The sequence below is a fragment of the Anomaloglossus baeobatrachus genome, chromosome 6, assembly GCF_048569485.1.
Source record: "Anomaloglossus baeobatrachus isolate aAnoBae1 chromosome 6, aAnoBae1.hap1, whole genome shotgun sequence".
NCBI classification, from domain to species: Eukaryota; Metazoa; Chordata; class Amphibia; order Anura; family Aromobatidae; genus Anomaloglossus; species Anomaloglossus baeobatrachus.
Window position 1 is genome coordinate 560,533,416 of NC_134358.1, and position 13,705 is coordinate 560,547,120.

The window sequence follows — 13,705 nt, forward strand, 5'->3', positions numbered from 1 at the left end:
TGTAGAACTGTAGAGAAATAAAGACCCACCCTCACTTCCTGTAGAGAAATAAAGACCCACCCTCACTTCCTGTAGAGAGATAAAGAACGACCCTCATGTCCTGCAGAGAAATAAAGACCCACTCCAACTTCCGGTAGATACATAAAGACCCTTGTCAACGTCTTGTTATGAGACCAAACAAAGACCCACCCCCACTTTCCATAGAGAGACAAAAACACACCCCATTTCCGGTAGAGAGACAAAAGGGTGCTTTACACGCTGAAACATCGCTAACGATATATCGTCGGGGTCACGTCGTTAGTGACGCACATCCGGCACCGTTAGCAACATTGCAGCATGTGACACCAAAGAGCGACGATCAACGAGCGCAAAAAACATGAAACTCGTTGCTCATTGGCACGTCGCTCCTTTTCCAAATATCGTTGCTGCTGCAGATACGATGTTGTTCGTCGTTCCTGCAGCTCCACACATCGCTGTGTGTGACACCGCAGGAGTGACGAACATCTCCTTACCTGAGTCCATCGGCTATGAGGAAGGAAGGAGGTGGGCGGCATGTTCCGGCCGCTCATCTCAGCCCCTCCTCTGCTATTGGACGGCTGCCGTGTGACGTAGCTGTGATGCCGAACGAACCGCCCCCTTAGAAAGGAGGCGGATCGCCGGCCAGAGCGACGTCGCAGGGAAGGTAAGTCTGTGTGACGGGTGTTAGCGATGTTGTGCACCACAGTCAGCGATTTGCCCGTGTTGCACAACCGACGGGGGCGGGTACGCTCGCTAGCAATATTGGTACCGATATCGCAGCGTGTAAAGTACCCTAAAGACCATAGGACAGGTTGTCCGCCAACAGTCACTGTGACTCAGTTCTTGGTGGAACCTCCTCTGGAGTTCATGTACAGAGGGGAGTCCTAACAGGTTCCCACCACCCAATAACATACTGTACTCGCCAACATTTCAAACACTTTGATTATTTTTCTTTGCAGTACGCGCACACAGATTTTGGACACAATTCCACCTCTTTTAGAAGCCACGTGCCCATTCCACGCTCTTTCTTCCTCATTCTCTTCCTTTCTAAATGAAGAAACCTCCAACAATAGTTGGGTTCTTATGAGTTTTCAAGCAGATTTGGCAGAAAATGGGAGATTTCTGAATCTTTCGGGAGTCTTGGACAGTCTCACCTAGTTCCAGAGTCTCCCGCCAAGAGTCTCCCAGATTCAACATGAGCCAACAATGCGGTACTGCAGCTAAAAAGGCCAACAACATTCTGGGATGTATCAAGACAAGCATTAAATCTAGATCAAGAGAGGTAATTATTCCCCTATACTCTGCCCTGGTCAGACCCCACCTGGAATACTGTGTACAGTTTTGGGCACCCCAATTCAAGAAAGACATCAATATATTGGAGCAAGTCCAGAGAAGAGCCACGAAAATGGTAGATGGTCTGCAAACCATGAAGACCAGCTAAAAGAACTAGGGATGTTTAGTTTGAAAAAGAGTAGGCTGAGAGGAGACTTAATAGCGGTCTACAAATATCTGAAAGGTGGTCACAAAGCAGAGGGAGCGACTCTATTCTCATTAGCACAAGGAAGTACACAAAGCAATGGGATAAAACTTAAAGGAAGGAGATTCAGATTAGACATTAGGAAAAACTTTCTGACAGTGAGGGCAGTCAGAGAGTGGAACAGACAGCCACGGGAGGCAGTGAGGGTAGTCAGAGAGTGGAATAGGCGGCTACGGGAGGTAATGAGGGCAGTCAGAGAGTGGAACAGGTGGCAACAGGAGGTAATGAGGGCAGTCAAAAAGTGGAACAGGCACCCACAGGAGGTAGTGAGGGCAGTCAGAGAGTGGAACAGGTGACCACGGGAGGTAATGAGGGCAGTCAGAAAGTGGAACAGGTGGCAACAGGAGGTAATGAGCGCAGTCAAAGAGTGGAACAGGCACCCACGGGAGGTAGTGAGGGCAGTCAGAGAGGGGAACAGGCGACCATGGGAGGTAGTGAGGGCATTCAGAGAGTGGAACAGGCGATCACGGGAGGTAGTGAGGGCATTCAGAGAGTGGAACAGGCGATCACGGGAGGTAGTGAGGGCATTCAGAGAGTGGAACAGGCGATCACGGGAGGTAGTGAGGGCAGTCAGAGAGTGTAACAGGCGACCACGGGAGGTAGTGAGGGCATTCAGAGAGTGGAACAGGCGATCACGGGAGGTAGTGAGGGCAGTCAGAGAGTGTAACAGGCGACCACGGGAGGTAGTGAGGGCACTCAGAGAGTGGAACAGGCGACCACGAGAGGTGGTGAGGGCAGTCAGAAAGTGGAACAGGTGGCAACAGGAGGTAATGAGGGCAGTCAAAGAGTGGAACAGGCACCCACGGGAGGTAGTGAGGGCAGTCAAAGAGTGGAACAGGCACCCACGGGAGGTAGTGAGGGCAGTCAGAGAGTGGAACAGGCGACCACGGGAGGTGGTGAACTCTCCATCACTGGAAATCTTCAAGCAGAAGCTGGATAAACATATAGCTGGCCTGGGATGATTTAGAAAAGCCTTAACCCGGGGGGTTGGACCTAATGGCCCTTGATGTCCCTTCCAACTGTACCATTCTATGATTCTATGATTCTGGAAGAGCTGTCAAGTATACCCAATACTGAAAAAACTGGTACAAGAAGACCCCCTCTCAAGATCCATAGACCAAAAGAAAATTCAAACCAGAGCCAAAAGGCAAAAAATGGCAATAAACTCTGTTTCATCGGTCATACAAAGTCCCCGTTCACGTTGCATTCTAAAGATTTGTTCTCCAAAATGTTTTTGTTTTTTTTTTCTTAATTTTCCAACTACCAACATGACAGAATGGGAAACATTCCTTAAAGGAAGTGTTAAAGGGGTTGAAACATATGTCTTCCTTCTTCCCAGAACAGCGCCACACCTGCTTACTGGTTGTGTGTGGTATTACAGCTCTTCACCAATACAATGGAGCTAAGCTGCAAAACCGGCCCTAACGTTTGGACTGGACTGATGCTGCTTATTTTTTTATTTTGCTTGTTTTGCTTTAAAAGCCATTTTTTTCTAATCATTGACAATTCCTTTTTTTGCAATGTTCTCTTCTTATCCTGTATCCATTAATCTAAAAAGTGAATCTAATCTCTGCAACATCTAGCAAATTTTTCCTACATTTATTAAATTAAGTTCAGATACAACTGATGACACCCTCTCTGCTACATCGGAAAAACTCAGCTCTGCTACATCGGATAAACTCAGCTCTACTACATCGGACAAACTCAGCTCTGCTACATTGGACAAACTCATTTCTGTTACATCGGACAAACTCAGCTCTGCTACATTGGACAAACTCATTTCTGTTACATCGGACAAACTCAGCTCTGCTGCATTCAACAAAAGTCAGGCCTAATACTTCTGACAAACTCAGTTGTGCTACATCTAACAAACTCGACTGTATTGCATCTAACAAACCCAGCCCTAATACTTAATACGTCTGACAAACTCGGCTCTACTACATCTGACAAACTGAGCTCTAATACTTTCAACAAAGTTTGATCTAATACTTCTAGCAAACTAAGCTCTGATACATGAGACAAACACATAATACTTCTGACAAAGTCAGATCTAATGCTTCTAACAAACTCAGTTCTGCTACATCGAACAAACTTAACCCCAATACTTCTGACAAACTCGGCTCTACTACATCTAACAAACCCAGCCATAATTCTTCTGACAGACTCAGCTCTGCTACATCTAACAAACCCAGCCATAATACTGCTGACAAACTCAGATCTAATACTGCTGACAAACTCAGTCCTAATACTTCTGACAAACTCGGCTCTGCTACATCTGACAAACTGAGATCTAATACTTCTGACAAAGTTAGATCTAATACTTTTAGCAAACTCAGCTCTGCTACATCTAACAAACTCAGTCCTAATACTTGTGACAAACTTAGCTCTGCTACATCTAACAATTGGCTCTGCTACATCTGATAAACTCAGATTTAAATTGAAAACCTCTAATAAACTCAGCTCTGCTACATCTGCCAAACTCAGTTCAAACAGTTCTAATGCTTCTTTCAAACTCAGCTCTGCTACATCTAACAAACTCAGCGCTAATACTTGTGACAAACTTAGCTCTGCTACATCTAACAATTGGCTCTGCTGCATCTGACAAACTCAGATTTAAATTGAAAACATCTGATAAACTCAGCTCTGCTACATCTGCCAAACTCAGTTCAAACAGTTCTAATGCTTCTTTCAAACTCAGCTCTGCTGCATCTAACAAACTCAGCCCTAATACTTCTGATGAAGTCGACTCTGCTACATCTGACAAACTGACATCTAATACTTCTAGCAAACTCAGCTCTGCTACATCTGACAAACTGACATCTAATACTTCTAGCAAACTCAGCTCTGCTACATCTGACAAACACATATAATACTTCTGACAAACTCAGCTCTGCTACATCTGACAAACACATATAATACTTCTACAAACTCAGCTCTGCTACATCTGACAAACACATATAATACTTCTACAAACTCAGCACTGCTACATCTGACAAACACATATAATACTTCTAGCAAACTCAGCTCTGCTACATCTGACAAACTCAGATCTAATGCATCTGACAAACTCAGCTCTGCTACATCTGACAAACTCAGATCTAATGCATCTGACAAACTCAGCTCTGCTACATCTGACAAACACATATAATACTTCTGACAAACTCAGCTCTGCTACATCTGACAAACTCAGATCTAATGCATCTGACAAACTCAGCTCTGCTACATCTTGTATTTTTTAGCATTCCGGCTCTTCATCTTTCCCCTTTCTGCAGTTTGTTTCACATAACGAGAATTGAAAGCGTGTTGAATACAAAGCTCAGCGTCCGGGATAATTGCCGTTCCTGGGGAATTCAGCCGCTCAATTTGTTAGCGAGGGTGGACCCGGTTTTCGGTGCTCAGTGGCTTTGTAGGAGTCATGCGGAATGACAAAATATAGCACCTGAGGGGAGTTATCTGCTCCAAAACGTTCCTCGCAGCTCATCAATTATGGATTGTTTCTACGCACTTAGTGCAAAATCCAGAATAAATGTGGCGGCTCCACGCGGAGTAATGAAGTGATATTACACATGGAGGAGGTTAATACGTCCTCCACACACCGAGCGGCCGCTGCCAAACCTCCTGCCGGAATAATATATATCAGGGGGATCGTGCCAGGGCTTTATCGTAAGCCTGCCTGACCACTCTATTTGTCAATTTAGCAGAGCTGAGTTTGCCACCAGGCACAAATGATTGTATTAGATTAGAAATAATAGGACTGCTTCGAAGGGTCTTGAAGCAGCTTCATTTTTGCCTAAAGATTGTGTCTGCTAGTGTAGCTTCATTTTCAAGAATTTGACTGAGTTGCAATACCAGACATGGCCTGTGCAAATGAGTGGCGCTGTTGTCAAAAATTCAGTGAGGGTTCACAGTGCAAGAAACAGATAAATCATTGACCCTCCCTCTTGCATTGTCTTGGATATTCAGCTAAGTAATTAAAGATGAGGTCACAAGTAAGAGTTTCTGCACCCCCTCTTACTCCTTGGCACCCCCATAGTAAAGAGAGGAGGTATCTGAAAGCCGACCCTGATTCCAACTGTCATTTTGAGAAAATCCCTATTTTCCTTGCTGAAAATCTAGCAGTACTCAGAATGTTGATTCCTGTATAACCCCGCCCACACCACTGATTGGCAGCTTTCTGTGGACAGCAATCTGCTAATCAGTGGTGAGAGTGGGGATACACAGAATAAGATGACTAGGAGGCACGAGCACCTAGTACTGCAATGATAATCTCCTACTGATAAAATACTGATAATATTGCAACAGCAGCACACAGCCTAATAAGTGACACATCACAGGAATCAGGGTCTCTACACCTACATCATGGTGATCTCAAATTATATAACAAAAAGCTAGAAATAAATTCCCTTTAATCAGCTGATCATTGTGGGTGTGAGGATTGGATTCATCTGATGAACTATCCTAAAAACGGGTCATCATTGAGAAAGTCCAGACAAACCACTTTAAAAAGGACATGTCACCAGGGCAAAAGTAACTAGGTTTTGATCCTTTCATTATTCCTCCTTGAATAAACAAAAAAAAAATTAAATTGACCATACAGCTCCAGAGATATGGGTCTTTGAAAGGTTCTCACAGGATCCTCAAGCAGAAACCCACAACGAAACAATGTCAAAACTGTTTTGACATTGTTTCGTTGTGGATTTCTGCCAGGAGGTTCAAATTTGGTGCAGACGTTTCGGCACCAAAACAGCGTCAACACCGTTTTTGTGCATTTTTTGCTAAGAAAAGCAGATTTGGTGCTGAAATTTATACACTATATTCCTGCACCCAATCTACATCTCCTGGCAAAAAAACGCTTCAAAACCTCATGTGTTATTATTCGGTCTTGATGTGTTTTATATACCATATTTCTGCACTAAATTTGCATCTCCTGGCAAAAAATTGCATCACTATCGCATCAAAACTGCATCAGGTTTTGATGCGGTGGAGGTTTTGTCAGGAGGAGTAGATTGGGTGCAGGAATATGGTGTATACATTTCTGCACCAAATCTGCATCTCTTGGCAAAAATAAAATACGTTTTCTGTCAGGAGATGCAGGTCTGTGAACTCAATGACCTCATCTGAGGTGAGATCACTGAGCTTAATGAGGTCACCTGAAGTCAGGTTACCTTAAGTCACAGGTAGAGGACCGTGGGAACCTCCAGCAGTGACTGCAAATAAACTGAGTGACGTTACCGCTTGGCTCAGTCTTAGCCTGAAGCTCACAGCGGGCGGTCATGTTCTATGGCCGCATGCTGTGCCTTTAGTATGTAGCAGAGCTGGAATCGTCACGACCTCATGTGAATTACATCGGAACTGGGTGTTGGGTGTTTCGGGGGTTAATAAAGGGGTGAAAGAGGCTGTTTATTTTATTTTGTATGTTATTTCAAAGAAAGGATTTTTTTCGATATGTGTTTATTTCCTTTCACTTACGGATTAATAATGGGGGTCTCATGGATGCATCCTATTACTAATCTAGGGCTTAGTGGCAGCTGTGAGCTGTCATTAACCCCTTATTACCCTGATTTCCACTTATATCATATCATAGTTTTAAGGTTGAAGGGAGACTCTAAGTCCATCTAGTTCAACCCGTAGCCTAACATGTTGATCCAGAGGAAGGCAAAAAAACCCAATGTGGCAAACAAGTTCCAATGGGGAAAAAATTTCCTTCCTGACTCCACATCCGGCAATCAGACTAGTTCCCTGGATCGATACCCTGTCATAAAATCTAATATACATAACTGGTTATATTAAATTTTTCAAGAAAGGCATCCAGGCTCTGCTTAAATGTTAGTAGTGAATCACTCATTACAACATCATGCGGCAGAGAATTCCATAGTCTCACTGCTCGTACAGTAAAGAATCCTCGTCTGTGATTATGATTAAACCTTCTTTCCTCAAGACGTAGCGGATGCCCCCGTGTTCCAGTCGCAGGCCTAGGTTCTTCTCCAGGGCAATTAGCATGAGCCGGGTAAAGTTTTTAGATTGTTGCATCTAATGGATGTGGCAATCCTGGGCAGCTGCGAGCTGTTATTTTTATTCTGGGAGGGACCCAATAACCATGGGTTTCCCAGTCTGAGAATACCAGCCCCCAGCTGTCCGCTTTATCATGGCTGGGTATCAAAATTGGGGAGGACCGCACGCCAGTTTTAAAATAATTTATTTAAATAATTAAATAAATAAAAGGTTGCATGCGGTTCCTCTTATTTTGATACACTGCCAAGATAAGCGCATGGCTGGGGGCTGCAGCCTGTAGCCGTATGCTTTATGTTTGCTGGTATCATAATATGGGGGGACCCCGTGTCCACTTATTTATTTATTTTTATAAAACGATAGGTACATGGACAGCGTGTGCGATCCCAAGCAGTCAGACACGCTGTCACACAGGGTGGGGGCATGGCATGACTGCAACCAATCAGAGATGCTGGAACTGCTTGTGGGCGAGGGAAACAGTGAATATGCATGAGGTTAATGAGCGGTCCTGGAAGTAGCATTACAACCGCGTGAAGACTGGTAAATATAATGCGCCTGCTCTAATCCTGTAGCCCTTTCTACCACCATTTTAAAGCACATGATTCGGGTCCCCATAGACTTATATGGGGACCGGCGTCAATTCTGGGTCTGAACTGGGGTTTATTTAAAAAATTCGGTTGAACCCGCCAATCCAGATATCTGCGGGTCCTGCAATCGCTAGTCCTGGACATTATCTTCTCAATCCAACCAATGTTGATATTGGTGTTTTTCTCCATGGACCGGTGTGGACTCTTTCTAGGAGGAAGGAGACATGCTTTGCTAATCCTGAGCAGCCCCTTTAAGCCCTGAATAGCTCCTTTCATTTTCACAAATTCTTCAGCTCCTCTAAGGAATATTTTATAAATCACCAGATTGACCCCGGCACCGGCCGATCTGCTCCTACTCCATGAAATTCCAAATCCACTAATAAATCCCTGAGCGTCTCCCCTAATTCCCCGACATTTGCCAAGAAGCAATTCACTCTTGGTGGGTCCATAAAACTCCAATTACAGTAAATGGTCATGAATTTACTGACGGTTTTATGTAAAATACCATAAAAGTACCTGTAATCCAGAATATTACAGATTATGTCATACAGATCACACTAGGGCCGAGCGCCGCCTGCAATTTAGAATCAAATTGTTATATTAGCTGCCGCGCTCCGGAATGAAGCGTCTCTGGCTTCCAGACTCCGCACATCGTCCAGTTCAGGGACTAAAATAAGACTTTCCGACCACAACAGCAATTTCCCTTACTCTGGCAGCCGAGACATGACTCCTGCCGAAAGGGACGTCAGTCCGTCATTAACGCGGAGCGATTGACCCTTCACAGCCCAACTCGCGATCATCTCCAGCACCAGCATCACCAAGAAATACACAGTGGCCTGGAAAACACGAAGCAAGGAAAAGTCAGTTATATTCTTGTACATAGAGGCAGTATTATAGTAGTTATATTCTTGTACATAGGGGCAGTATTATAGTAGTTATATTCTTGTACATAGGAGCAGTATTATAGTAGTTATATTCTTGTACATAGGGAGCAGTATTATAGTAGTTATATTCTTGTACATAGGGAGCAGTATTATAGTAGTTATATTCTTGTACATAGGAGCAGTATTATAGTAGTTATATTCTTGTACATAGGGGCAGTATTATAGTAGTTATATTCTTGTACATAGGGGACAGTATTATAGTAGTTATATTCTTGTACATAGGAGCAGTATTATAGTAGTTATATTCTTGTACATAGGGGCAGTATTATAGTAGTTATATTCTTGTACATAGGAGCAGTATTATAGTAGTTATATTCTTGTACATAGGGGGCAGTATTATAGTAGTTATATTCTTGTACATAGGGGACAATATTATAGTAGTTATATTCTTGTACATAGGGGCAGTATTATAGTAGTTATATTCTTGTACATAGGGGGCAGTATTATAGTAGTTATATTCTTGTACATAGGAGCAGTATTATAGTAGTTATATTCTTGTACATAGGGGCAGTATTATAGTAGTTATATTCTTGTACATAGGGGACAGTATTATAGTAGTTATATTCTTGTACATAGGGGCAGTATTATAGTAGATATATTCTTGTACATAGGGGCAGTATTATAGTAGTTATATTCTTGTACATAGAAGCAGTATTATAGTAGTTATATTCTTGTACATAGGGGACAGTATTATAGTAGTTATATTCTTGTACATAGGGGCAGTATTATAGTAGATATATTCTTGTACATAGGGGCAGTATTATAGTAGTTATATTCTTTTACATAGGGGCAGTATTATAGTAGTTATATTCTTGTACATAGGGGCAGTATTATAGTAGTTATATTCTTGTACATAGGGGCAGTATTATAGTAGTTATATTCTTGTACATAGGGGGCAGTATCATAGTAGTTATATTCTTGTACATAGGGGCAGTATTATAGTAGTTATATTCTTTTACATAGGAGGCAGTATTATAGTAGTTATATTCTTGTACATAGGGGCAGTATTATAGTAGTTATATTCTTGTACATAGGGGCAGTATTATAGTAGTTATATTCTTGTACATAGGGGGCAGTATCATAGTAGTTATATTCTTGTACATAGGTGCAGTATTATAGTAGATATATTCTTGTACATAGGGGCAGTATTATAGTAGTTATATTCTTGTACATAGGGGCAGTATTATAGTAGTTATATTCTTGTACATAGGGGCAGTATTATAGTAGTTATATTCTTGTACATAGGGGCAGTATTATAGTAGTTATATTCTTGTACATAGGGGGCAGTATCATAGTAGTTATATTCTTGTACATAGGGGCAGTATTATAGTAGTTATATTCTTGTACATAGGGGCAGTATTATAGTAGTTATATTCTTGTACATAGGGGGCAGTATTATAGTAGTTATATTCTTGTACATAGGGGCAGTATTATAGTAGTTATATTCTTGTACATAGGGGCAGTATTATAGTAGTTATATTCTTGTACATAGAGGCAGTATTATAGTAGTTATATTCTTGTACATAGAGGCAGTATTATAGTAGTTATATTCTTGTACATAGGGAGCAGTATTATAGTAGTTATATTCTTGTACATAGGGGCAGTATTATAGTAGTCATATTCTTGTACATAGGAGGCAGTATTATAGTAGTTATATTCTTGTACATAGGAGGCAGTATTATAGTAGTTATATTCTTGTACATAGGGGGCAGTATTATAGTAGTTATATTCTTGTACATAGGGGGAGTATTATAGTAGTTATATTCTTGTACATAGGGAGCAGTATTATAGTAGTTATATTCTTGTACATAGGGGGCAGTATTATAGTAGTTATATTCTTGTACATAAGGGGCAGTATTATAGTAGTTATATTCTTGTACATAGGGGCAGTATTATAGTAGTTATATTCTTGTACATAGGGGCAGTATTATAGTAGTTATATTCTTGTACATAGGGGGCAGTATCATAGTAGTTATATTCTTGTACATAGGGGCAGTATTATAGTAGTTATATTCTTGTACATAGGGGGCAGTATTATAGTAGTTATATTCTTGTACATAGGGAGCAGTATTATAGTAGTTATATTCTTGTACATAGGGGCAGTATTATAGTAGTTATATTCTTGTACATAGGGGGCAGTATTATAGTAGTTATATTCTTGTACATAGGGAGCAGTATTATAGTAGTTATATTCTTGTACATAGGGGCAGTATTATAGTAGTTATATTCTTGTACATAGTGGCAGTATTATAGTAGTTATATTCTTGTACATAGGGGCAGTATTATAGTAGTTATATTCTTGTACATAGGGGGCAGTATCATAGTAGTTATATTCTTGTACATAGGGGCAGTATTATAGTAGTTATATTCTTGTACATAGGGGCAGTATTATAGTAGTTATATTCTTGTACATAGGGGCAGTATTATAGTAGTTATATTCTTGTACATAGGGGGCAGTATTATAGTAGTTATATTCTTGTACATAGGGGCAGTATTATAGTAGATATATTCTTGTACATAGGGGCAGTATTATAGTAGTTATATTCTTGTACATAGGGGCAGTATTATAGTAGTTATATTCTTGTACAAAGGGGGCAGTATCATAGTAGTTATATTCTTGTACATAGGTGCAGTATTATAGTAGATATATTCTTGTACATAGGGGCAGTATTATAGTAGTTATATTCTTGTACATAGGGGCAGTATTATAGTAGTTATATTCTTGTACATAGGGGGCAGTATCATAGTAGTTATATTCTTGTACATAGGTGCAGTATTATAGTAGATATATTCTTGTACATAGGGGCAGTATTATAGTAGTTATATTCTTGTACATAGGGGCAGTATTATAGTAGTTATATTCTTGTACATAGGGGCAGTATTATAGTAGTTATATTCTTGTACATAGGGGGCAGTATCATAGTAGTTATATTCTTGTACATAGGGGCAGTATTATAGTAGTTATATTATTGTACATAGGGGTAAAAAAGTGAACCTTTACTTTCCCAGTACCAAAATCAGAGAAGAGTGTATAATCCAAGATGTGAAGAAAACCATTGCTTCTCTCTAGACTCTCTGTGGATTTACATATTGTGTTATTAGCAGTTTTCTCGATTCTCACCTTGTCCACGTAATCCGGGACTTCTTCTATTGTCTTAAAGGAGGTTTCATTTGGATGCAAAACATAAAACATCATCCGCACTCCCTGGGAGATGGAGGGCTCGGCCTGGCCTGTGAATCCCCCCATGGCAGGAGCTCAGCAGCTGCAGGGAATGGAGGAGAATCCAATGATCTCTATGTAATGTGGAATCACAGCCACTGACCGCGGCTGCAGCGCATTCACAGGCGGCGGCGCATTCACAGGCAGCAGCGCATTCACAGGCGGCGGCGCATTCACAGGCGGCGGCGCATTCACAGGCGGCGGCGCATTCACAGGCGGCGGCGCATTCACAGGCAGCAGCGCATTGTATACACTCTTCCTGGTGAAATCTGATACATAAGGAAGAAAGACAAGAAACATGTGATCACTCAGGCAAAGGACAAGAGGGAGAAAGCTCAATGCAAACCTATGAAGAGTGCAGGAGATAGAGAAGAGCAGAGGCAGCGGGGTCAGGATAAAGCCCCCGCTACTGAGAGCGCAGGACACAGCACACACCTGCAGCCACCGGCCGGGGACACAGCACACCTGCAGAGCTGCACTTTACACCTTGTTACATTGTTACTGATAACTGTGACCCTGAAATACCTCCCCCTGCTGCTGAGTCATGCAGAATAGAAATATAATAATATTTTTTATTAGTTTTCTAAAATATTTTTACAATTATTTACTATACTTATTATTAATATTGTTATTATTATTATTATTATTATATTTAAGTATAGTAAATAATCATTCTAAAAATATTTTAGAAAAATAATAAAAAATATTATTATTTTCCTTATTATTTTTATTATTATTATTGTTGTTGTTATTAATATAAATTGCAAAAAAAATATATAAACAATCATTCTCGGAATCTTTTATAAAAATAATATTATTAGTCATAGTAGTATAAATTACAAAAATATATTAAAATTGTTAATCATTCTAGGCATATTTTAGAAAAATAAAAAAAGTAATAATATCAGTATAAATTATATAAAAATGTAAACAAACATTAAAGGAATATTTTATAAAAATAAAATAATAATAATAACAAAAATTCATACGAATTTAAACAATTATTCTAGGAATATTTTATAAATAATAAAAAATAATACAATATTAACAATAATAATAGTAGTGTAAATTATAAAAAAAATGTTGCAATCATTAAAGGATCTCATAAAATAAAATATTATTATTATTATTATTATTTTCATTATTATTTACAAAAATGTTTTAATAATTTTAGGAATCTTTTATAAAAATAAAAAATAAAATACTAGTAGTAATAATAATAATAATAATAATAATAATAATAGTATAAATTACAAAAATATTACACATGGAAATAATTATTCTAAGAATCGTTTAGAAAAAATAATCTAATAAAAAAGATGTATTATTATTAATATTAATAATTATATAAATTAAAATTACAACAAAATAAAGATGTAAACAATCATTC

The 13,705-nt window shown here is 39.9% G+C and overlaps 1 protein-coding gene across 2 annotated transcripts in view; it reads right to left on the bottom strand.

Annotated features, from left to right (window-relative positions):
- AGMO (alkylglycerol monooxygenase) overlaps nucleotides 1-12,767 on the bottom strand; it is a 267,587-nt gene extending 254,820 nt beyond the window's left edge. Inside the window, exons 1-3 of one of the 2 annotated variants that reach the window (XM_075316878.1) lie at nucleotides 12,751-12,767; nucleotides 12,217-12,358; nucleotides 8,860-8,987 (exon numbers count right to left, since the gene is read on the bottom strand). In XM_075316878.1, the coding sequence (XP_075172993.1) occupies nucleotides 8,860-8,987; nucleotides 12,217-12,342 (254 nt within the window). In that variant the 5' untranslated portion in view covers nucleotides 12,343-12,358; nucleotides 12,751-12,767. Of the gene's footprint in view, nucleotides 1-8,859; nucleotides 8,988-12,216; nucleotides 12,359-12,661; nucleotides 12,679-12,750 lie in introns of those variants that run through there. The other variant, XM_075316879.1, reaches the window with a different exon arrangement.
- Between the last annotated feature and the right edge of the window lie 938 nt (nucleotides 12,768-13,705).